Genomic DNA, 25,621 nt, shown 5'->3' with positions numbered 1-25,621 from the left:
ATGTTATTATAAATGTGGCCGTTACTACATTACATATACTTACAGCGTGTATATAAAACGTGGATGGAGGTTTTTTAGAGCGAATCTTTGTTAGCTGACTTTTGCTAGCGTTTTTTTGCAAGTTAGAATGCATAAAAATTAAAAATGTGTTCTTGTCTCACATCATTGTGACTGATCAAAATTCCCCCTGAAAAAGTACAGTTCCCCTTTAGGTACAAGAACAAAAATGAAAGCATGTTTTTTGGGGTGTAATACTCAGGGTGAAGCCTCCATGTTGGATCAGAGCTTCTCCTCCACTAAAGACGACTCGTCGCTGTTTGATGATCCACTCGGATCTGCCAGGAAGATCATCGGGGACAGAGGCGGCACTGCTTCCATAAAGGAGAACGTGTGTCAGGTGAGCCACATTCTATTTACGTTCATACTTTTCTACTTACGTTCACATTTAAAGGGTAACTGCACTTTTTGGGGAATTTTGTTTATCATTCACAATCATTATGAGGGACAAAACTGATGGTTTTTTTTCGTAATGCATTCTAACTCGTAACTAAATGTAAATAAAAATCAGCTTACAATAGAGCCAATAGGATTAGAGATGTCCGATAATATCGGACTGCCGATATAATCGGCCGATAAATGCTTTAAAAAGTAATATCGGAAATTATCGGCATCGGTTTCAACAAGTAAAATGTATGACTTTTTAAAACGCCGCTGTGTACACGGACGTAGGGAGAAGTACAGAGCGCCAATAAACCTTTAAGGCACTGCCTTTGCGTGCCGGCCCAGTCACATATCTACGTCTTTTCAAATACACAAGTGAATGCCATGCATACTTGGTCAACAGCCATACAGGTCACACTGAGGGTAGCCATATAAACAATTTTAACACTGTTACAAATATGCGCCACACTGTGAACCCACACCAAACAAGAATGACAAACACATTTCGGGAGAACATCCGCACCGTAACACAACATAAACACAACAGAACAAATACCCAGAACCCCTTGCAGCACTAACTCTATATACACCCCCCGCTACCACCAAACCCCGCCCCCCAACCTCCTCATGCTCTCTCAGGGAAAGCATGTCCTAAATTCCAAGCTGCTGTTTTGAGGCATGTTAAAAAAAATAATGCACTTTGTGACTTCAATAATAAATATGGCAGTGCCATGTTGGCATTTTTTTCCATAACTTGAGTTGATTTATTTTGGAAAACCTTGTTACATTGTTTAATGCATCCAGCGGGGCATCACAACAAAATTAGGCATAATAATGTGTTAATTCCATGACTGTATATTTCGGTATCGGTTGATATCTGTTGCAAAAAATCCATTATCGGACATCTCTAAATAGGATGTTCTCTATTCTGCCCATAAAACCTAATAAATAACCATCCAAAAACCTCCAACAATACTCCATTTACATTTTGTGACTTATATTAACCGAGTATTAGTGATATTAGTGATAAGCGTTAACGCAGACAACTTTTTTGAGCGGCACCGTGATCACTAGCTTAGGTGGCTATTTTAAAAGCGTCAACTGGTGAGTTGTTTCCTCGCCTCTGATCATGAAGGTTTATTCTAAATCATAAATCATTCCTCTCAACTGGATAGTAGAAGGATGAGGACGTAATCTGTCAAGTTGGTCAACTTTGGCATCCAATTTAGACATGAGAACAACACAAAAACACGCTTGGTTCCATCCCCCTTGTTTTCGCTAGGATTATGAGTCATTTTCCATCTATACGGGAATATAGCAAGATTTTATCAGTCGGCATCCAAGTGACAGCAGACCTTATGCAGTAAGTGATGTTTCATTGTTTGTTGGCTCTCATAAAGTCTGCAGTGAGTAGTAATCAGTGATGCTAGAAAAAAAAAGCGAACGTGGTGATGCGTTTTTTAAATTAATGCGTTTACAATTAGCAAAATACATAAATATTGAATGTTATTATAAATGTGCCTGTTTCTACATTACGTATATATATATTTTTTTGACTTGACTTTATTTATTCATGCTTGCAGTGGAGCCAAGGCCCCACTGAAAAAACAGCTGAACTTTACAATGAATATTAAACAAACAAAGATAAAAAAAAATTAAAAGAACAGACAGTATTTTATATAAAAAAAAAACATTTTCATTTTCAGGGCAACAGCAGCATGGAAACTATTAGCATTCTGGTATATGACTGTATTACTTATTTAATTAGATAGTATTATTATACAGTTTAATTGCAGTATGCAGGGTAGAGTTTTGAAGTCTCTTTGTCTTGGCTTTGGGCTCGGGTTCAGCCAGCTTATGTTGGTTCCTCAATGTCCTGGCAGTGCGGCTGCCTCGTGTTGGAGGTAGCAGGTCATGCAGAGGGTGTTGCTCATCATATTCGTATTCCTATTGTATATTCGTATATACTTACATCATGTATATAAAACTTTATTGGAGGTATTTGGATGTTTTTTAAGGGCTTCCATGAATTGATTTACGTGGACCCCGACTTAAACAAGTTGAAAAACTTATTCGGTTGTTACCATTTAGTGGTCAATTGTACGGAATATGGACTGAACTGTGCAATTTACTAATAAAACTTTCAATCAATCAATCTTTATAGGCAGAATAGAGCAACGTTTCATCTTATTTATTTACTATTTAGAATGCATAAATAAAGAAAAATATGTGTACTTGTCTTACACAAGGCTTGTGATAGGCAAAATTCTTAAAAAAAAAAAAAAGACAGTTTCCCTTTTAAGTAGCGCATTAATTACGGGATTTACCAGGCAATAGTCCGTCCCTTCTGCAGTACCAGCTAAGCTGCAGTGTCAATCTGAAAAGTGTAAAGGGTTTATAAACTCCCCAGTGACAAGGCATTGTACCCTCACAGATATAACAATACTACTTTTATCTGCTGGCAGTGGAACTGCCTTTAAGTTGCAAACGAAGGATTACAGAAACATGTAGCTTCGTATTCTTATATTGTGTTACTAAAGGCATGTTGTGTGTGCCAGGTGTGTGAGAAGACCGGGGAGCTGCTGCTGTGTGAGGGTCAATGCTGTGGAGCCTTTCACCTGGCCTGCATCTCTCTGGCCGAGGCCCCTAAAGGAAAGTTTGTGTGCCCCGAGTGCAAATCCGGTAAGCTAAAGGACTTAAAACAAACGGCATCAACATTAAATGAGCTGTACCCAAAAGTCTGCCTCTACAATGCTTCCAGGTGTGCACACCTGCTTCGTGTGCAAGAAGCGCAGCGAGGACGTGCGCCGCTGCATGATCCCCATCTGCGGCAAGTTCTACCACGGCGAGTGCATCGCCGCCTTCGCCTCGACCGTGCCCGTCAACCGAGGCTTCCGCTGCTCCATCCACGTCTGCCTCACCTGCTTTATCGCCAACCCCACCAGTCCCTCCATCTCCAAAGGTGCGTTTGTGTCATCGTGAAAAAGTGGCGCCCGCTGGGCTGACAAGGTTTTCTCATGGGCAGGTCATCTCATGCGCTGCGTGCGCTGCCCGATCGCATACCATGCCGACGACCTCTGCATGGCGGCCGGCTGTGTGGTCCTGTCCAGCAACACCATCATCTGTCCCAACCACTTCGCGCCGCGGCGGGGTGTGAAGAACCACGAGCACGTCAACGTCAGCTGGTGTTTTGTTTGCACAGACGGTAACAACGCCGCTTCCTGCCAAACCATCTTTTTTTGTATGCATAATTGATATACGTACACTACCGTTCAAAAGTTTGGGGTCACCCAAACAATTTTGTGGAATAGCCTTCATTTCTAAGAACAAGAATAGACTGTCGAGTTTCAGATGAAAGTTCTCTTTTTCTGGCCATTTTGAGCGTTTAATTGACCCCACAAATGTGATGCTCCAGAAACTCAATCTGCTCAAAGGAAGGTCAGTTTTGTAGCTTCTGTAACGAGCTCAACTGTTTTCAGATGTGTGAACATGATTGCACAAGGGTTTTCTAATCATCAATTAGCCTTCTGGGCCAATGAGCAAACACATTGTACCATTAGAACACTGGAGTGATAGTTGCTGGAAATGGGTCTCTATACACCTATGTAGATATTGCACCAAAAACCAGACCTTTGCAGCTAGAATAGTCATTTACCACATTAGCAATGTATAGAGTGTATTTCTTTAAAGTTAAGACTGGTTTAAAGTTATCTTCATTGAAAAATAAGGACATTTCAATGTGACCCCAAACTTTTGAACGGTAGTGTAGTTGTACACGTTACATCTGATATTTTGTGTTCTCTTTGGTTGGGTTAGTATAACACAGTACAATCAGGGTTTAATATACTTGTGGCGGTCACAGTGTTGCTATGGCCGTGGTCAATATGACGTCATCGTGTAATTTGCATAATTAGCATTTTCTTTAAAAAGGCTATAAAAATGTGTTGTGTACATTTAAAAACAAATATGTATTATTAGTAATTAGTAGTAACAGCACGGTGGAACAGGGGTTAGTGCATGTGCCTCACAATACGAAGGTCCTGAGTAGTCCTGAGTTCAATCCCGGGCTCGGGATTTTTCTGTGTGGAGTTTGCATGTTCTCCCCGAGACTGCGTGGGTTCCCTCCGGGTACTCCAAAGACATGCACCTGGGGATAGGTTGATTGGCAACACTAAAAATTGGCCCTGGTGTGTGAATGTGAGTGTGAATGTTGTCTGTCTATCTGTGTTGGCCCTGTGATGAGGTGGCAACTTGTCCAGGGTGTACCCCGCCTTCTGCACAAATGCAGCTGAGATAGGCTACAGCACCCCACGCCACCCCGAAAGGGACAAGCGGTAGAAAATGGATGACTATATTTGTTCTTATAGCGTTTTGCTAAATTTTTCGATTGTTGCTGCTTATTGTACGACGTAACACAGGCCGTACTCCAGTGGGGGCTGCTGGTTTTTCAGTATGGGAAGCTCATTTTTAGCTACTATTTAAACACAAGCACAGTCTCCAATAACGGACACAAAATATAAAGATGCTAGATTTGACCAAAAAACGTTTTATTTACATCAGGGGTTCTTAACTTTTCCACGACAGACACTACTCCACTCAAATATTAACACTGAATGAGTAATCTTATTTTTAATTTTAATCCTATTCAATAAGTATATCTAACCTACTTACAGCTTACAACCTTGTAAAATGATATGAAACCATGTGTTAATCACAAAGGTTATAATTTATTTAACACATAAACCTTAGGCTTAGGTCAGGCTGATTAGAAAAATAAGTACTAACCAAATATTCTACATAAGAAGGGACACAAACTTAATTTACATACACATACCAGTGTTTCCCATACACTGCCAAGATACCTGTGGTGGTGGGGGCGTGGCTATGGGCGTGGTCACCATGACATCATCAAGTAATTTGCATAATTCACTACAATGATATGATTTTCTCTAAAAGGCTCAAAAAATGTATACTTACTAATTAATAATAACAGTTTTGTTTTAAACGTCCATCCATCCATCCATCCATCCATTTTACAATATAATTACAACACTTTATGTACATATTTATATACAGATTTGAACAATAAGTTATTCACTCAAATATATTTATTAATTGTGGTTCTTACAAAAAATATATCTTATAAAATATAAAAGCTAAAATGTCTCGTAAAGCTCTGCCCCTTTAATTAGTGCATACTAAATAATTTAACTTTAGCCTACTACTACAACCATATTATTTACCAGCAACATAAAGTGAAACAGAGGCAGAGGTGTCCTGCCACAGTCAGTAACAAATAAACAGAAAACAGTAGTGGTGGTAGATAGACACAGAGCTTCATCAAACATCTGATCCACTGAACAAAGAGCTCCAAAAATCTTGAACTTTAGACTGCCATCAGTTTTACTCCCTACACTTAACCATGTGTTTCCTACTGCCTGCAGACTTTGCACCCTTTGTTATATACACATGTTGTGTTTCTAATACAAATACATTTAATAAAGTCAAATACAAATAAGGCAACAAGAGAAGTATCCTACACTTCTCTTTTGTAAAGTAAATCTGAACAGCCGATATGGGCATCTACATTAACTATATGATTTGCCTGAGAAGCTGGAGAGGACAAAAAAAATAAATAATAATAATTACAATAAAAAAAAATTATTTATTTGTGGCGGACGTAATTCTTTCGTGGCGGGCCGCCACAAATAAATGAATGTGTGGGAAACACTGCATACGTTGTGCTAAAATAAATAAACTAAATTAATAATGAATATTTTTCTTTACTAAATTGCCAGTACAAATATAAGCAAATGAAAATACAGCTTCACCACTCTAGTCATAATTTTTGCGCTTGAACTTCTTTATGACTTTAGCGCCAGACTTCTTCTGTTTGTCATTACTGCCACAAGTGGTGGAAAAGTTTATTACAACTGAGTACCGCTGCGGCTCATACGGACCACAGCTGAGAAACATATTTTTGGCGGCCCTCAGACTGACTTACATGATTGTAAAATTCTCCATATCAACACGGAACAATGGAATGAATTGATTAAAAATGCTCTGGCAGTGGTTTATAATTCAAGATCACTGATTCACTCAATTTGCTGTCAATCAAATAGGGATTCAGCCTCAGACAGATCCTCCAATCATCATGCGGAAGACCGGCGTCCTAGCCAGCCGAGGCCGAGCCCACTTTATATTCACTTCCAGAGACGCTCAGTGTCCGTGGGTGGGACAAAGCCAAGCATTTATTCATTGATTGTCTAATTTGGCTGCAGTGCAACAACCTACTCTGTGCTACGAATAAATCAGAAAAAAGTCTTATTTCAATCGCCACTGCCGTATATCCAGTGTAAACAGCCTTTGGCAAGTTAGAACAAGGCGGTAAGGGAAGTCGGCCAGTCAGATCCGTAACGTCGGGACAAGGATTGGCTCTAAGGGCTGGTGTGTGAAGCGGGGCTGTGCGCGTGCCACAGATGAGCCACAGCCAAAGCCGCTATCCACCGAAGCCAATGTACAGGCAGCAGCGCCTTGGTCATGAGCGCCAATGTCCTCTTCACATTTGCACATTACACATTTTGTAGATCGCTGTCTATAGGTATACAGTACAGGCCAAAAGTTTGAACACACCTTCTCATTCAATGCATTTTCTTTATTTTCATGACTATTTACATTGTAGATTGTCACCGAAGGCATCCAAACTATGAATGAACACATGTGGAGTTATGTACTTAACAAAAAAAGGTGAAATAATTGAAAACAGGTTTTATATTGTAGTTTCTTCAAAATAGCCACCCTTTGCTCTGATTACTGCTTTGCACACTCTTGGCATTCTCTCGATGAGCTTCAAGAGGTAGTCACCTGAAATAGTTTTCACTTCACAGGTGCCATAGTTTTGATGCCTTCAGTGACAATCTACAATGTAAAAAGTCTTGAAAATAAAGAAAACGCACTGAAATGAGAAGGTGTGTCCAACCTTTTGGCCTGCGCTGTATGTCAAATAAATATGTGTACATCGTAAACATGCTGCGTCCGCTCCAGACAATCGCGTCTTACTTACGTCAGCACAACATCCTGTTTTGGCACTGCTATTTTGGTGATCAAAGTCTTTCGGCGGCCGAATTTTCCGTGCATCACTAGTTAATAGTGCGTAAAAAATAAGCTATGTATATATATACATTCATACAATGTATTACTTTCATTCCTTTTCATGTAAAAAAAAAACAACCTTCATTTGTAAGGTGTGGCCGCTTTTATTTTGCAGTGGCGCCTCGCCACGATCAATCACATGTAGGGGAAACCCTGACAATAGAACCACATGACTTATTTTAAAGTATTATTAATTGGTAGTTAAATCAAACGTTATTTATACAGCACTTTTCATGCACAGGAAAGTGGCAAACAAAGAATGCTGTATAGACACAAAAAAAAAAGAAGAAAAGAAAATACATACATAAACGCACACACAGCATTATTGACAAAAACAAAACAAATCATGGCATGGCACTGAGGATTGAGGAAAAACGCCACCATTAGGGCGTCCACACCGGAGAATACCTAAAATGAACGTCATCTAGAAAATTGTATGGAACTTTGATAAAATATATGCAAAATAATACATTAATAAGTTAATAAAAACATAACATTGGGAGAATGGTAATACTAACAATAGATAATATGGAAAATAACTAGGGATGTCCGATAATGGCTTTTTGCCGATATCCGATATTCCGATATTGTCCAACTTTTTAATTACCGATACCGATATCAACCGATACCGATATCAACCGATACCGATATCAACCGATATATGCAGTCGTGGAATTAACACATTATTATGCCTAATTTGGACAACCAGGTATGGTGAAGATAAGGTACTTTTTTTTTTTAATTAGTAAAATAAGATAAATAAATTAAAAACATTTTCTTGAATAAAAAAGAAAGTACAACAATATAAAAACAGTTACATAGAAACTAGTAATGAATGAAAATGAGTAAAATTAACTGTTAAAGGTTAGTACTATTAGTGGACCAGCAGCACGCACAATCATGTGTGCTTACGGACTGTATCCCTTGCAGACTGTATTTATATATATTGATATATAATGTAGGAAGCAGAATATTAATAACAGAAAGAAACAACCCTTTTGTGTGAATGAGTGTAAATGGGGGAGGGAGGTTTTTTGGGTTGGTGCACTAATTGTAAGTGTATCTTGTGTTTTTTATGTTGATTTAATAAAAAATAAAAAAAATTATTTAAAAAAACCCGATACAGATAATAAAAAAACCGATACCGATAATTTCCGATATTACATTTTAACGCATATATCGGCCGATAATATCGGCAGGCCGATATTATCGGACATCTCTAAAAATAACACAATTAAAAAAAACAAAAAACAAAAACATGGGAGTTTAACATGATCAGTAAAAAGCCTGATTTAAAAAGGTGTGGTTTTAGCCTATTTTTTTTAATTATTTCAACAGTCTCTGCAGTCCTGAAACTCTCTGGCAGGCTGTTCCACAGGTGGGGGCCTAGTGGCTAAATGCCGCCTCACCGTGGGTCTTGTCCTGGAATTTGGTAAAGATAAAAGGCCAGTGCTAGAGGACCTCAGGATCCGCGAAGGTTGATACAGTCAAAGCAGGTCTGTTAGATAAGACGTCGCAAGGCCATTAAGTCATTAAAAAACTATTAATAGAACTTTAAAATGGACCGCGAAGCGGACGGGAAGTTAATGCAGCGACTTTAAAACTGATGTAATGTTCTCCCGCCTTCTGGTCCTCGTCAGCATGCATGCTGCTGAGTTTGTAATAATACATATATATTCTTTTTGGGAAGAGCCGAGAGCATTACAATAGTCTAATTACAGGAAATAAAAGCATGCATTAGCACCTCCGTGTTGGAGGCGCTAATGTGGTTATAGCTAAGTAGAGCAAAAGGCACACGGGGCAGTTGTGTCACTATCATGAATATACAAATACTTGCTTTGATCATTAAAATGTGCCACAGCTCGGTACAATGTTCTCAGCCTGCCTGGTAAGGTCTGTTCAGGATAGTCAAACTTTGGATTCAGAAGAAGCAGTGTGGTTTTTGTCATGGTCGTGGAACTTTGAACCAGACCTATACTCTTGGCAGGGTCCTTCAAGGTGCATGAGTGTCTGCCCAACCAGTCTACATATGCTTTGTGGATTTGAAGCAGACATTTGACCGTGTCCCTGGGGAAGTCTTGTGGGGAGTGCTCTGACTGTGGCGGTCCGCTCCCTGTTTGATAAGTGTCAGAGCTTAGTCGGCAGTAAGTCTGACCTGTTTCCAGTGAGGGTTGGATTGCGCCATGGCTGCCCTTTGTCAACGATTCTGTTCATAACTTGTATGGACAGAATTTTTAGGCGCAATCAGGGTCTTGAAGGGTGGCGTTCAGGGCACGTCCGACAGCTAGGAGGCAGAGGAAGACCCAGGACACCTTGGCGAGACTACACTACCGTTCAAAAGTTTGGGGTGACCCAAACAATTTTGTGGAATAGCCTTCATTTCTAAGAACAAGAATAGACTGTCGAGTTTCAGATGAAAGTTCTCTTTTTCTGGCCATTTTGAGCGTTTAATTGACCCCACAAATGTGATGCTCCAGAAACTCAATCTGCTCAAAGGAAGGTCAGTTTTGTAGCTTCTGTAACGAGCTCAACTGTTTTCAGATGTGTGAACATGATTGCACAAGGGTTTTCTAATCATCAATTAGCCTTCTGAGCCAATGAGCAAACACATTGTACCATTAGAACACTGGAGTGATAGTTGCTGGAAATGGGCCTCTATACACCTATGTAGATATTGCACCAAAAACCAGACATTTGCAGCTAGAATAGTCATTTACCACATTAGCAATGTATAGAGTGTATTTCTTTAAAGTTAAGACTAGTTTAAAGTTATCTTCATTGAAAAGTACAGTGCTTTTCCTTCAAAAATAAGGACATTTCAATGTGACCCCAAACTTTTGAAAGGTAGTGTATGTTTACCAGCTGGCCTAGGAACGACTCATGATCTCCTGGGAGAAGCTAGACAAAGTAGCAGAGAGAAGAAAGTCTGGGTTTCTCTGCCTAGGCTGCTGCCCCCGCAACCCGACCCCAGATAAGCAGAATAAGATGGATGGACGCGGCTTAGTAGAATCCGATGTTGATTATATCAAAAAGTGACAAGAAGTGTCTCTGCCAAGGCCTAAAATACTTTCATTTAAATCACATTAACTTCAGGATAAAGGCCAAGAAATGTCGCATCAGCACCTTGGTGGAGGTAATATAAAGTAAGAGCATATACAGTCGTGGTCAAAAGTTTACATACACTTACATACACACACAGCTCAGTTTGTTTAATCTGACCACAGAACTTTCCTCCAGAAGGTCTTATCTTTGTCCATGTGATGTCAGATGAAACAAAAATTGAGCTGTTTGGCCACAATACCCAGCAATATGTTTGGAGGAGAAAAGGTGAGGCCTTTAATCCCAGGAACACCAATTCCTACCGTCAAACATGGTGGTGGTAGTATTATGCTCTGGGGCTGTTTTGCTGCCAATGGAACTGGTGCTTTACAGAGAGTAAATGGGACAATGAAAAAGAAGGATTAGCTCCAAATTCCTCAGGACAACCTAAAATCATCAGCCCGGAGGTTGGGTCTTCAGTGTTTCCCATAAACTGCCAAGATACCTGTGGCGGTGGGGGCGTGACTATGGGCGTGGTCACCATGACATCATCGAGTAATTTGCATAATTTACTACAATGATATGATTTTCTCTAAAAAGGCTCAAAAAATGTATACTTACTAATTAATAATAACAGTTTTGTTTTAAACGTCCATCCACCCATCCATTTTACAATATAATTACAACACTTTATGTACATATTTATATACAGATTTGAACAATAAGTTATTCACTGAAATATATTTATTAATTGTGGTTCTTACAAAAAATATATCTTATAAAATATAAAAGCTAAAATGTCTCTTAAAGCTCTGCCCCTTTAATTAGTGCATACTAAATAATTTAACTTTAGCCTACTACTACAACCATATTATTTACCAGCAACATAAAGTGAAACAGAGGCAGAGGTGTCCTGCCACAGTCAGTAACAAATAAACAGAAAACAGTAGTGGTCAAAGACAAATAAGGCAACAAGAGAAGTATCCTACACTTCTCTTTTGTAAAGTAAATCTGAACAACCTATATGGGCATCTACATCAACTATTTGATTTGCCTGAGAAGCTGGACAGGACAAAAAAAATATATATATATTTTTTGGTTTGTTTGTTTTTTTGTGGCGGACGTAATTCTTTCGTGGCGGGCCGCCACAAATAAATGATAGTGTGGGAAACACTGGTCTTGGGCGCAGTTGGGTGTTCCAACAGGACAATGACCCCAAACACACGTCAAAAGTGGTAAAGGAATGGCTACATCAGGCTGGAATTAAGGTTTTAGAATGGCCTTCCCAAAGTCCTGACTTAAACGTGTGGACAATGCTGAAGAAACAAGTCCATGTCAGAAAACCAACACATTTAGCTGAACTGCACCAATTTTGTCAAGAGGAGTGGTCAAAAATTCCAGCAGAAGCTTGTGGATGGCTACCAAAAGCGCCTTATTGCAGTGAAACTTGCCAAGCTACATGTAAGCAAATATGAACATTGCTGTATGTATACTTTTGACCCAGCACATTTGCTCACATTTTCAGTAGACACATAATAAATTCATAAAAGAACCAAACTTCATGAATGTTTTTTGTGACCAACAAGTATGTGCTCCAATCACTCCATCACAAAAAAACAAGAGTTGTAGAAATTGTTGGAAACTCAAGACAGCCATGACATTATGTTCTTTACAAGTGTATGTCAACTTTTGACCACGACTGTAATTCACAGTTGACATGCTGCCCTCTGTCCTTTAGGGGGCAGTCTGTTGTGCTGCGAGTCCTGCCCCGCCGCCTTCCACCGCGAGTGTCTAAACATTGAGATGCCCAGAGGCAGCTGGTACTGCAACGACTGCAAGGCGGGGAAGAAACCTCACTACAAGGACATCTTGTGGGTCAAGGTCGGACGCTACAGGTGAGTGGTGACCTTTGAACTTTGTAGTCTGTGTATTAAATAAACAGCTTTTACTGTTGAACAACCTACTTTTAGGCTATGTGACGTAAACCAGCAACCACAACAAGGATGCCCTATGGGATGCATGATGGTGGTCTGCAGTAATGCCTTTCTGTTGCTTTTGTGTCCTCGCCAAGGTGGTGGCCTGCCGAGGTCAGCCATCCCAATACCATCCCGGAGAACATCCAGCGTATGCGGCACGACGTGGGCGAGTTCCCCGTTCACTTCTTCGGCTCCAACGACTACCTGTGGACCTACCAGGCCCGAGTCTTTCCTTATATGGACGTGGACGCCAACAGCAAGGACAGGATGGGAAAAGGTGTCGACGCCACCTACAGGAAAGGTATGATAGGCATAATGTTATCATGGGTAATAATTAGGGATGCGATATTATCGGCCGATATATGCGTTAAAATGTAATATCGGAAATTATCGGTATCGTTTTTTTTATTATCAGTATCGTTTTTTGTTTTTTTGTTTTTTTTAAATTAAATCAACATAAAAACACAAGATACACTTACAATTAGTGCACCAACCCAAAAAACCTCCCTCCCCCATTCACACTCATTCACACAAAAGGGTTGTTTCTTTCTGTTATTAATATTCTGGTTCCTACATTATATATCAATATATATCAATACAGTCTGCAAGGGATACAGTCCGTAAGCACACATGATTGTGCGTGCTGCTGGTCCACTAATAGTACTAACCTTTAACAGTTAATTTTACAAATTTTCATTCATTACTGGTTTCTATGTAACTGTTTTTATATTGTTGTACTTTCTTTTTTATTCAAGAAAATGTTTTTAATTTATTTATCTTATTTTACTAACTTTTTTAAAAAGTACCTTATCTTCACCATACCTGGTTGTCCAAATTAGGCATAATAACGTGTTAATTCCAAGACTGCATATATCGGTTGATATCGGTATCGGTTGATATCGGTATCGGTTGATATCGGTATCAGTAATTAAAGAGTTGGACAATATCGGAATATCGGATATCGGCAAAAAGCCATTATCGGACATCCCTAGTAATAATATATCAATGTAGCACAAGTATATTAATGGTTGGACTAGTGCAGGAGTGTCCAAAGTGCGGCCCGTAGGTATTTTTTTATTTTGTAATATCATATAATATCTAATATGTACTCTAATATTAGCATGGTGGTTTTTTTGCTGATATTCCCTCTCTTGTCAAATGTTTTGTCACTTGACAAATGATACCTGTTAGTATGCTGGGTTTTTTGTAACTCATTTTTGTTCGTATACACCATAGTCCTATTTTGGTACTTGGTGCATGCTAGTGTTAGCATGCTAGCATTTAAAACAGTTTCTTCAGGTACACACCTGGGTGTAATACATTTTGATTCTTGACGCATGTTACAGTTAGCGTTTTAGCATGCTAACATTTCAATGCTAGGCTTTTTAACTAGGTACGCACCTCGGTGTCATATGTTTTGATAGTTCACTAATGCTAACTGTTACCATGGTACTGTTAGCATGCTAGCATTTGTAGCTCGGTTTGCTCATATTTTTTGTTGCCTGATGCTATCTTGCCAGTGTGCTAACTGATAGCATTTCAATTTGGCTTTGGCCCTTCAGCATTCACCAGGTTGAGCTGTCCTGGATGAAATTAAATTCTTTTTTCCAATCATTTTGGAACTTGCAAGCGTATTTCTTCTTCTTACTCGTCGTCGCCATGTCTCTTCCTTTGTTCTCCTGCTTCGTCTCCTTCTTGTTGTGTGTGCAGTTGTGCACTGAGCTCCAAAAGCCGTAGATGTTATTGTAGCGTCCCGGAAGAGTTAGTGCTGCAAGGGGTTCTGGGTATTTGTTCTGTTGTGTTTATGTTGTGTTACGGTGCGGATGTTCTCCCGAAATGTGTTTGTCATTGTTGTTTGGTGTGGGTTGACAGTGTGGCGCAAATTTCTAACAGTTTTAAAGTTGTTTACACGGCCACCGTCAGTGTGACCTGTATGGCTGTTGACCAAGTATGCATCGCATTCACTTGTGTGCTTGAAATTAACGTTATCATTAAACCGGTTAAAAGATCATACAATGTGTCAGCATTTATTGACATCTTCGAGTAAAGACCATTTTTAAACCCGTCCAACGCTACATTATTATGTGACTGGGCCGGCACGCTGTTTATATGGAGGAAAAGCGGACGCCTGGACAGCATGCGGCCGTTAAGGGGTGAAGGTTTCAGGTGAGAGAGGACGCTAAAGGCAGTGCCTTAAAGGCACGCGCCCAATATTGTTGCTCGGGTAGAAATCGGGAGAATTTCGGGAGAATGGTTGCCCCGGGAGATTTTCAGGAGGGGCACTGAAATTCAGGAGTCTCCCGGGAAAATCGGGAGGGTTGGCAAGTATGGCATTCACACAACATTTCTACCAAAATTGCATTCTCTAATTTCTCTATTTTGAAAAAAAATCTATATATTGTATTGGTTTGAAGGTGAAAACTACCAAAATGGCCCCCGTATCAATTTTATTTGCCAGTCTGTGGCCCTCAGGGAAAAACGTTTGGGGCACCCTTGGACTAGCGATATCAGAGGAAGGTTTCAGCTCTGGGAGCGAACTTTTGACTTGCTGCCATATTTGTGAAGTGAAGTGAAGTGAATTATATTTATATAGCGCTTTTCTCTAGTGATTCAAAGGGCTTTTACATAGTGAAACCCAATATCTAAGTTACATTTAAACCAGTGTGGATGGCACTGGGAGCAGGTGGGTAAAGTGTCTTGCCCAAGGACACAACGGCAGTGACTAGGATGGCGGAAGCGGGGATCGAACCTGGAACCCTCAAGTTGCTGGCACGTCCACTCACTCTACCAACCGAGCTATACCGCCCCATTTGGAGGTGGTTAGACAAAAAGACATTAGACAAATCCCATATGTAGCAATATTTACAGTGAACATGTAGTAAGTACATGTTGTTTTTTCTTTGCCATACAGTTCAGATACAAAAATGTGAAACAAAGATTAAGAGCGGCTGCAACAAACGAGCCTCCTACCAGCTCGATCAGAGTTCCTTTCAGGCTAAATCCTGCTGAGTTTGGTGCTGGTTCAGGGTTTTTGCCTTTTCACAGTCCCGTGTAAACTTTCCATCAAAACCCGGCCTGTACAAGAGACGGGACCGGACAAATCTATTCATGTGTACACAATTCAAACGCTCATACCAATAGACACAAACGGCCACATTTTCCACATTGTACAATACTATACAATATTTAATACATCCGAGATATACCCGCGGACAGCAATGTAGATAATTTGAGATGACATTGGCGGCTTTTATGGAGAGTGCAAAGCTCCCAGGAGCGACAGAAGTCTCTAAACACAAGTACACTCTACAATATCACCAGGAACAGATGCTAGATTAGTTTTTAATTTTAATAAAGAAAGAGTCACTCAAAGGATTGGAGAAATCTGTAGAAAAAAAAACATTCTCAACAAACGTTGTACAATAAGCAGCAACAATTGAAAAATAGAGCGAAACGATATTATGTAAGGAAAAATATACGTTAATAGTATAATTAATAACGCATATAAAACAATTATACAACCAATTTTCTTATTACAAAAGAAAGCTATCGGAGTAGTTAACCATGCCGAATGTAGTGCCCTAACAAATCCTCTTTTTATTAAATCAAACACATTAAAATTGCATGAGCTAATCGATTTGAACACAGCATTTGTGATGTACAAGGCACACAACCACATGCTTCGCTACAGTATCTTAAGAGATCTTCCGACCCAGGAAATTGTGCTACAAGCTCAGAGGAACTGGCATTTTTCAAATAACCAAGGCCAGGACCGTAAAAACCATGTTAGAGGCTTTAAAACAAAACTATAGAGCCAACATAATAGAAAACTACTGAAAACTTGAATAAAGGTAAAAAAAACTAAAAATACATAGTGCATTGCAGGAGTGAGGTGTGAAGGAGCAATTATTTAAGTGAACCATGGACTTGAACATCTGCATAAGTACTGAAAATAGTATGTCCTGTGTTTTGTATTTACTGGTGTGTTATAATTATTATACTGTACATTTAGGTGTTTGTATGTTCTGGTCGTGTGCATGTTGTACAACACCAGTGAAGTTGGCACGTTGTGTAAATGGTAAATAAAAACAGAATACAATGATTTGCAAATCCTTTTCAACTTATATTCAATTGAATAGACTGCAAAAACAAGATATTTAATGTTCGAACTGGGAAACTAAATTATTTTTGCAAATAATCATTAACTTGGAATTTAATGGCAGCAACACATTGCAAAATAGTTGTCACAGGGGCCTTTTTACCACTGTGTTACATGGCCTTTCCTTTTAACAACACTCTGTAAACGTTTGGGAACTGAGGAGACCAATTTTTGACGCTTTTCAGGTGGAATTCTTTCCCATTCTTGCTTGATGTACAGCTTAAGTTGTTCAATACTCCGGGGTCTCTGTTGTCGTATATTACACTTCATAATGTGCCACACATTTTCAATGGGAGACAGGTCTGGACTACAGGCAGGCCAGTCTAGTACCCGCACTCTTTTACTACGAAGCCACGCTGTTGTAACACGTGCAGAATGTGGCTTGGCATTGTTTTGCTGAAATAAGCAGGGGCGTCCATGAAAAAGACATTGCTTGGATGGCAACATTTGTTCCTCCAAAACCTGTATGTACCTTTCAGCATTAATGGTGCCTTCACAGATGTGTAAGTTACCCATGCCTTGGGCACTAATACACCCCCATACCATCACACATGCTGGCTTTTCAACTTTGCGCCTATAACAGCCCGGATGGTTCTTTTCCTCTTTGGTCCGGAAGACACGACGTCCACAGTTTCCAAAAACAATTTGAAATGTGGACTCGTCAGACCACAGAACACTTTTCCACTTTGCATCAGTCCATTTTAGATGAGCTCGGGCCCAGCGAAGCCGGCGGCGTTTCTGGGTGTTGTTGATAAATGGCTTTCGCTTTGCATAGTAGAGTTTTCACTTGCACGTACAGATGTAGCGACAAACTCTAGTTACTGACAGTGGTTTTCTGAAGTGTTCCGGAACCCATGTGGTGATATCCTTTACACACTGATGTCGGTTTTTGATGCAGTACCACCTGACGGATCGAAGGTCACGGGCATTCAATGTTGGTTTTTGGCCCTGCCGCTTTCGTGCAGTGATTTCTCCAGATTCTCTGAACCTTTTGATGGTGTTACGGACCGTAGATGGTGAAATCCCTAAATTCCTTGCAATAGCTTGTTGAGAAATGTTGTTCTTAAACTGTTCGACAATTTGCTCGCACATTTGTTTCACAAAATGGTAACACTCGCCCCATCCTTGTTTGTGAATGACTGAGCATTTCATGGAAGCTGCTTTTATACCCAATCATGGCACCCACCTGTTCCCAATTAGCCTGTTCACCTAAAATAAGTATTTGATGAGCATTCTAAGTGTTTTTTGCCACTTATGGCAGCTTTTTTGAAACATGTTGCAGGCATCAAATTCCAAATTAGCTAATATTTGCAAAAAATAACAATATTTACCAGTTCGTACTTTAAGTATCTTGTCTTTGCTGTCTATTCAATTGAATATAGGTTGAAAATGATTTGCAAATCATTGTATTCTGTTTTTATTTACCATTTACACAACGTGCTAACTTCACTGCTTTTTCATCTACTTATTTGTTTGATGTCAACTTTACTGCTCAAATAATCTAAGTAATAACAGATTTGTTTTAAATGGTGGCATACAATTTTTTTCTCCTTTTTTTAAGAAAATATATAATACATAATAATGTAATGCCATTTTGACCACACCCCTAAACACGCCCCCACCGCCACAGGTAACTTGGACATTTAGAGAAAACCCTAAAGACATCAAACTATGTGGACACAGCCACTTTCCTACGCTCCAACGCTGCTCGTCCCCCCAGTAGACTCCTATTATATAAAGCAGTGATAGGTCGCGCTCGGTCACATGACCACGCGGCGCTGAGACGTCAGGACATAATGACGACCCGCTGAATAATACAAGTGAATTAAATAAACTAGAGTTTTTTTTCTCGGGTTACATATGTTTGCCACAAAATGGCTCCTTTTGGGACAAACGTGTAAGTGTGCTGGTTGTGTACTTCTGCAGCTCTGGATGATGCGGCGGTGCGATTTCGCGAGCTTCAGGCCGAGAAAGAGCTTCTGCAGCTTCAGGAGGACAAAAAGAATGACAGGAAGCCTCCGCCGTACAAACACATCAAGGTCAGACATCTTTATGGGATGGATAGTCCTCTTCCTCTTTATATTTCTTTGGTCGTCCTCACACGAGCTTCTTTCCACGTCCTGCAGGTGAATCGACCAATAGGAAAGGTTCAGATCGTCACAGCCGACCTATCGGAGATTCCGCGCTGCAACTGCAAGGCCACTGACGAGAGCCCGTGCGGGATGGACTCGGAGTGCATCAACCGCATGCTGCTGTACGAGTGTCACCCGCAGGTACGAAAAGGCCTAACACCCTGTCCAGTAACATTCAATAGGTGTCTTGCCTGCTTACCTCCCTTTCAAAGGCTTGAGATACACACACACATCTGAATCGGACTACACATACAGATTGAGATGCAAACTAAAATAATACTACTCCCATCTGTGTGTTTGGGGACGTGCCAAGTCAACCCGGGAGTACGATAACCAGGACATTACCCACCGGCGCACTCATCCATCCATCCATCCATCCATTTTCTATCACTTGTCTCTTACGGGGTCGCGGGCACTCATGTTGTGCTTTATTGTAGGGACAGAAAAGCAAGCCCAAATAAGCAACCGTGCGTTCAAAAACAAGCCCAAAAGAAGTGCAACCTGCGATTATCAAGCGACTTTAAATAAAAACAGGCCAAAAGTTGCTTACAATTAGTCTATAGTGGCTCAATAATAATATTAATATCAATTATATTATTCTTATTTGCAAAAGGCAAACAATATGTATATATTTTTTTTAATGATTTTTTTTTTTAATCGATTATCGGAATATATAAAAATTATGATTTGGATGTGATTGGATTTTTTTGAGCAACACCGACTGATTACTGACTTTATTTTTCACAAATATGTGTATAATGCTGTTATTTTAGTGGTTTTGTTTAAATTTTAAGATCTATATTTATGTTACATTGTTGATTTTTTATTTTGCAACACTGACTTTTTTTTAAACAAAATTGTGTGTAGTAGAACAGAATAAGGGAATCATTTTTCCATCTTTTAAGACAAACAGAACGGTCCAGTTTGATGGATTGAATGACAATATGCTTAAGTGTACTGTTACATTGTTTTACATTGTTGTATTTCAATCTAAAACATTTGATGTGCATTACGTATTTTTCATGTGTTCTTATAATCATAATCCAGGCCTCGAATGTTAACTTTTTAAGGTCAAGGCAAGTGTTGCCTTAAAGGAGGGCTCATATTTTAGGGCACCAAGGCAAGTTAAAAGGGGACCAAGGCAAACATTATTTTATTTCGAGGCTGTGCCTCCATGCATGCATGCATGCATATATATGCATATATATATATATATATATATATATATATATATATATATATATATATATGTATATATATATATATACATATATATATATTTATATGTATATATATATATGTATATGTATATATATATATATATATATGTATATATATATATATATATATACGTCTCCTGATGATTGAGGGAACCCCTCATGAAACAGGCCTGTAGAGATGAAGTAGTCTTGTGATTTTTTTTCCACCCATACATATATATACATCCCAGCAGCACCCCCCGCGACCCCAAAAGGGACAAGCGGTAGAAAATGGATGGATGGATATACATCCCAGTCAACAAAGTAAAGACTTTATAAACAATTTGTGACAACGTTCACGACACATCCCCTGCTGCAAAACATCAAATAGATTTCTCCTTCGCTGTATACTTTTAGTGTGGGGACAAGTGTGTCTGTCTCCAATATTGTCCACACCTGTCTCCATCTAAACACAGCAGTGCACTCTTAAACAAGGCGGGAAGCGAGGGGAAATGACGTTAAACCAAGCGCTTGGCTCCGTTTACTCCGAGGGGAAATGTCCCGAGCAAAGTCCGTGTCCTTAGTTCGCCATGATTATCAAGCCAAACGACGCTAGTGTGTATGCGCCTGACTTGGTGTTGCCTAAAATGCATAAATAAATGACGTTTTTTCGGTAATTAAAAAATTAGACTGTATTACTAACCGCCTGGAATTTTATCGCAAATTATCATTATACCGTTTACCGTTACATCCCTCGTCCATTAACAAGTAAAAAGTCAAGGGCGGTCACGGCATGTTCTTGTCGCAAATGTTGGTGAATTTCTTAGGACTTACGGCAAATGACGAGGGCGGTCGCGGCTTTTGTCCCAGTTGCCGTGGTTAAATTCGAGCCCTGATAATCAACTAACAGAGGCAAATTCCCCAAATTATTCAAGGATCTGGCATTTCAAGTCAAAAGCAGAATCGGCGATAGTAGTCCTGCAATTACTTGGTATTGGATCGATACCAAATTTCCTAGTATCACCCACCCTTACTTGAGGGGCTTTGTTGCAATTACATTTTTTTACTTAAAAAAACTGAATTAACTGAGTGACATCTTTATCAACTATCAATCAGCACTTTTATTCTGTTCTGCACCAAACATGTTCTTTGCTGTCTTTACTCCACCCCTCCAAAAGTGTTATCAACAAGATGTACATTGGGATACATTATGGTGTTCTACCGCCACATATTTCTGCCTATAAAACGGATGGTCATGTTTTGTCAATAACGACCTGTGACCTCGCAGGTGTGCCCGGCGGGCGAGCGCTGCCTGAACCAGGCGTTCAGCAGGCGTCAGTACAGCCAGGTGGAGATCTTCAGGACGCTGTCCCGGGGCTGGGGTCTCCGCTGCGTCCACGACATCAAGAAGGTACATCCTTGTTACTGGTTACGGGAAGCGGTTGGTGGAAGGTTGTGTCTCCCTTTCAGGGTCAGTTTGTGAGCGAGTACGTCGGGGAGGTGATCGACGAGGAGGAGTGCAGGTGGAGGATCAGACACGCCCAGGAACACGACATCTGTAACTTCTACATGCTGACTCTGGACAAGGTACAACACAACGCCTCGTCTCTGCGCGCTACACATTGCACTTTCTCACTGTCCCTGTCTAGGGATGATACTCGAAACCGGTTTTCCCGGTTGTTCGATAAGAAAAGAACTGAGTCCTCGGACTCGAATCCCTTTTTGAGAACCGGTACCCGTTATCGAGACCACTATAGTAAAAAAAAAGAGTTGGTTCTTTATTCGAATCCCTCGGAACGAATCCCGTCCCGACCAGAAATGCTCCGTGTGACATCACAAGAAATGGCGTCACGTAGCTCAGTCATTAGGCGCAGATAGCGAAAGTAGGAAAAAAATGGACAGGAAAAAGCGCTCCAAGGTGTAATAAAGTTCAAAACAAAAAGGTATAATCCAATGAATAACTTTACTGAGAAATTTGAGCAGGGTACAAACACATGACGAACACTTTTACGACCAACCGGAAACATAGCAACCAGGCTAGCAACGCACCTCCTTTACGGCAGCTGTCGCAACGTTCTTAAAGCAACCGCAGCACACAAAACAAAATCACACTGTATATGTGTTGTCTGTCTAATTATAAATAATGCAGACGAGGCGTGTTGGCTGAGTTCTTGACGTTTACTTTCACAGCGTGCTCATAACCTCATTCTTAGCTGCCGGGTGGTGACATGCAACACTTTTCGGGGCTACCGCGCATGCTCGTCACCCCCGTTGCATGCTGGGTAGTGTAGTTGTTATATTCCCTAGCTCATAACATCTTTCCCCCTATAATGAAATAATAATAACTCAATAAAGTGTATTTCTTTTTTTAGCTTTAACTTTTCATTTTTTAGCATTGTAACCACATTTGCAAACAACTTTTCTCTTCATAGAATTTTCTTTCAATAAAGAAATAAAGTGCAAAAATGTCAAAGCATCATAACAAACAGTTATGTCAAATAGCAGCAGAATTGCACTTTTTGGAGAGCTGTATTATTTCCAGTTTTGTGCCCAAGGGACTGATTTTATTTAACACTATATTATTATTTATACACCTATAGTGATCACAGAGACAGCTTGTTTTTGTGTTACTCTATATATTTGTTTCTCTGAAAATTCCCACTTAATATACTTTGGGTAACAACAGTCAATATTTATTTTTTTTATTTTATTTTTTTAGAGGGGTAACAGTCAATATTTATTTATTTATTAGATTAAATTGTTTTCTTATATAATAAAAGCGAGCTTTTGTTAAACCAAATATTGTGTGTTTTTTTCCATCTACAACAACCTATCTGGACTCGATAAGAGAATCGATAAGGAATCTGTTCGATAAGAGGATTCGATAATAGGTTCGAACTCGATAATTTCTTATCAAACATGATCCCTATCCATGTCTATATCAAAGGTGTCAAACCCAAGGCTCAGGGGCCAAATCTGGCCCGCCACATTATTCTATGTGGCCCGCGAAAGCTTGAAATAAAATGCTTAATCTTTTCTTACTAAATATATTTGTTCTTTCCCTTTTGACATTAAAAATCATATACTGCATGCAATTGCAAAATTCAATATTATTAAAATCTAATTATTATATTATCATGTATTCCAAACTATTTTTTTGGTTAAAATAAAAATAAATACTGTACCGGTACTTAAATATCTGCTTGGCTTATGATTTCAAAACAAATTATCAATCAAATTGTAGACTGTAAAATTGACAATAGATTTTATGGTAAATTCCGCTGAAAGAGTTTTTACCGTAAAATCTACTTTGGTACTGTTTTTTTCCATATACAGTAAGACACTAAAACGCTAAAAAACAAACAAAAAAAAACATTAAAACAACAATATTTTGGCAGCTCTGTTGCTTGAATTTTAATGCTAATTTATTCATTAAAAGAACATTTATTCATTTTTTTATATTGGTGACTGAGCTGCCAGTTTTTTTCATCAAAAACATTGTATACAATTTATAATGATTTATGGATTTAATATATTGTAAGGTTTCCTCGTGAGGAACCCTGAAATATTTCCAACATTTAAACAAAAACAGTTCTGGGCTCCCTCACGTAGCTTATAGTTGAGACATTTTTCAAGATGGCTGACATAATTTATTCCTAGATGAGAATGCGTGAGTTGCTGCCTGCTCTTCTTTACTTATATAATAAGTATCTTATTTGTCAAACTATTTACGGAAAGTTTAGATTTTTGGCAGAGATATCTTTTCTGTCGTCTTCATGTCCATCCATCTCTGTCGCGTTATTAGATTGAATCCCGGAACATGAAACTTGCAGCTCCATCACTGCAGTAGCGAATACAAACAAAACAGGAAAGAAGGACAAAAACTGGATTTCCCGGCTTAAAAATCGAAGCGCTGGGGATACACTGTAGCAGTGACCAGCACTGCAAGAGGTTGAGAAAGGGGCATGGCTGCGTGAGACCGGAGAAGAATTCTCACAAGAACTCAAATAAATGCCCTGTCACATATCAAAACATATTTGGGGAGAATTATTTACAAAAAGAGTAATTTTATTCTGAAATTGATTTAAAAAAAGGGAACTTTCCTGCAGGAGCAGTAGTTATTACTATCTACTTCACAAATGTTTATTTTTTTAGTACTAAATACTGGTATCATATATGTATATATTGTATGTGTTGATGTAGGTCTGTTGTAGTAAAAAGACAAAAATGGCAGATACCGATACATGTCAAAATGACAAATATCGGCGCTGATAATTGGTTGATGGCTAGTCACATTTTTCCAGTTCCTCATTACAGCATGTCCGAAAAGGAGTAGAAAGAAGCAGAGCTAATTTAATCTTACCTCTTTTTGTTTTATAGTAATTTCGAACACATTAGTCTTGACTCAATCTGTAAGAGGGAATAAATAAGTAAGTAAATAAATAAATGGCTGCAGGACGAGGAATAGCTAAACATGCTTCACTACACACCGTAGCTCACCGGCGTCAAAATGTAAACAAACGCCATGGGTGGATCTACACCTTACATTCATGTAATGACACCAAGTACAGGAGCGTATCTAGTCGATACTACTACGTCGATATTTTTTGGCATCACAACATCTTCTTTCGTTTTTTAAAAGTATATTATGTTTATAAACTCAGGAAATATGTCCCTGGACACATGAGGACTTTGAATATGACCAATGTATGATCTTGTAACTACTTGGTATCAAATTGATATGCGTGGTGTCATCCAAAACTAATGTTAAGTACCAAACAACAGAAGAATAAGTGATTATTACGTTTTAACAGAAGTGTAGATAGAACATGTTAAAAGAGAAAGTAAGCAGATATTAACAGTAAATGAACAAGTAGATTAATAATTCATTTTCTACCACTTGTCCTTAATAATTTTGACAAAATAATAGAATGATAAATGACACTGCATATGTCAGCAGACTAAATTAGGAGCCTTTGTTTGCTCACTTACTACCAGTGTTGGGTTAGTTACTGAAAACCAGTAACTAGTTACAATTACTAGTTACTTTATTTCAAAAGTAACTCAGTTACTAATTCAGTTACTTACACCAAAAAGTAATGCGTTACTGTGAAAAGTAACTATTTAGTTACTTCTTTTCCCCCCCCCTTTTTTTAAGGCTCCCATTAATGCCCTTTTAGCCTTCATTTCAGTACTGTTATTGCACTGGAGAATAATACAATCTGTTGATCAACTTGACATGCATTTGCATCACGGAACTCAGAAAGCAATGTGGTCTACATACAACACACAAACAATGTGGTCTACATACAACACACAAACAATGTGGTCTACATACAACACACAAACAATGTGGTCTACATACAACACACAAACAATGTGGTCTACATACAACACACAAACAATGTGGTCTACATACAACACACAAAGACAAAGATATGTTTCAAAGGGCCAATTTATTTCAGGCCAGAAAAAATTGACAAAACTATTTTAAATAGCTGCAACATAATGGCACTTTAACTT

General features: G+C 39.2%; 1 protein-coding gene across 3 annotated transcripts in view; it reads left to right on the top strand.

Annotated features, from left to right (window-relative positions):
- nsd1b (nuclear receptor binding SET domain protein 1b) overlaps positions 1-25,621 on the top strand; it is a 53,707-nt gene that overhangs the window by 20,583 nt on the left and 7,503 nt on the right. For all 3 annotated transcript variants that reach the window (XM_062049090.1, XM_062049089.1, XM_062049088.1), the window contains exons 11-20: positions 260-397; positions 3,000-3,123; positions 3,203-3,403; positions 3,467-3,646; positions 12,371-12,527; positions 12,704-12,909; positions 18,694-18,806; positions 18,894-19,040; positions 21,387-21,509; positions 21,569-21,685. In XM_062049090.1, coding sequence (XP_061905074.1) covers positions 260-397; positions 3,000-3,123; positions 3,203-3,403; positions 3,467-3,646; positions 12,371-12,527; positions 12,704-12,909; positions 18,694-18,806; positions 18,894-19,040; positions 21,387-21,509; positions 21,569-21,685 — 1,506 coding nt within the window. The remainder of the gene's footprint in view (positions 1-259; positions 398-2,999; positions 3,124-3,202; positions 3,404-3,466; positions 3,647-12,370; positions 12,528-12,703; positions 12,910-18,693; positions 18,807-18,893; positions 19,041-21,386; positions 21,510-21,568; positions 21,686-25,621) is intronic.

The sequence above is a fragment of the Entelurus aequoreus genome, linkage group LG05, assembly GCF_033978785.1.
Source record: "Entelurus aequoreus isolate RoL-2023_Sb linkage group LG05, RoL_Eaeq_v1.1, whole genome shotgun sequence".
NCBI lineage: Eukaryota > Metazoa > Chordata > Actinopteri > Syngnathiformes > Syngnathidae > Entelurus > Entelurus aequoreus.
This window is presented reverse-complemented; position numbering and strand designations above follow the sequence as displayed.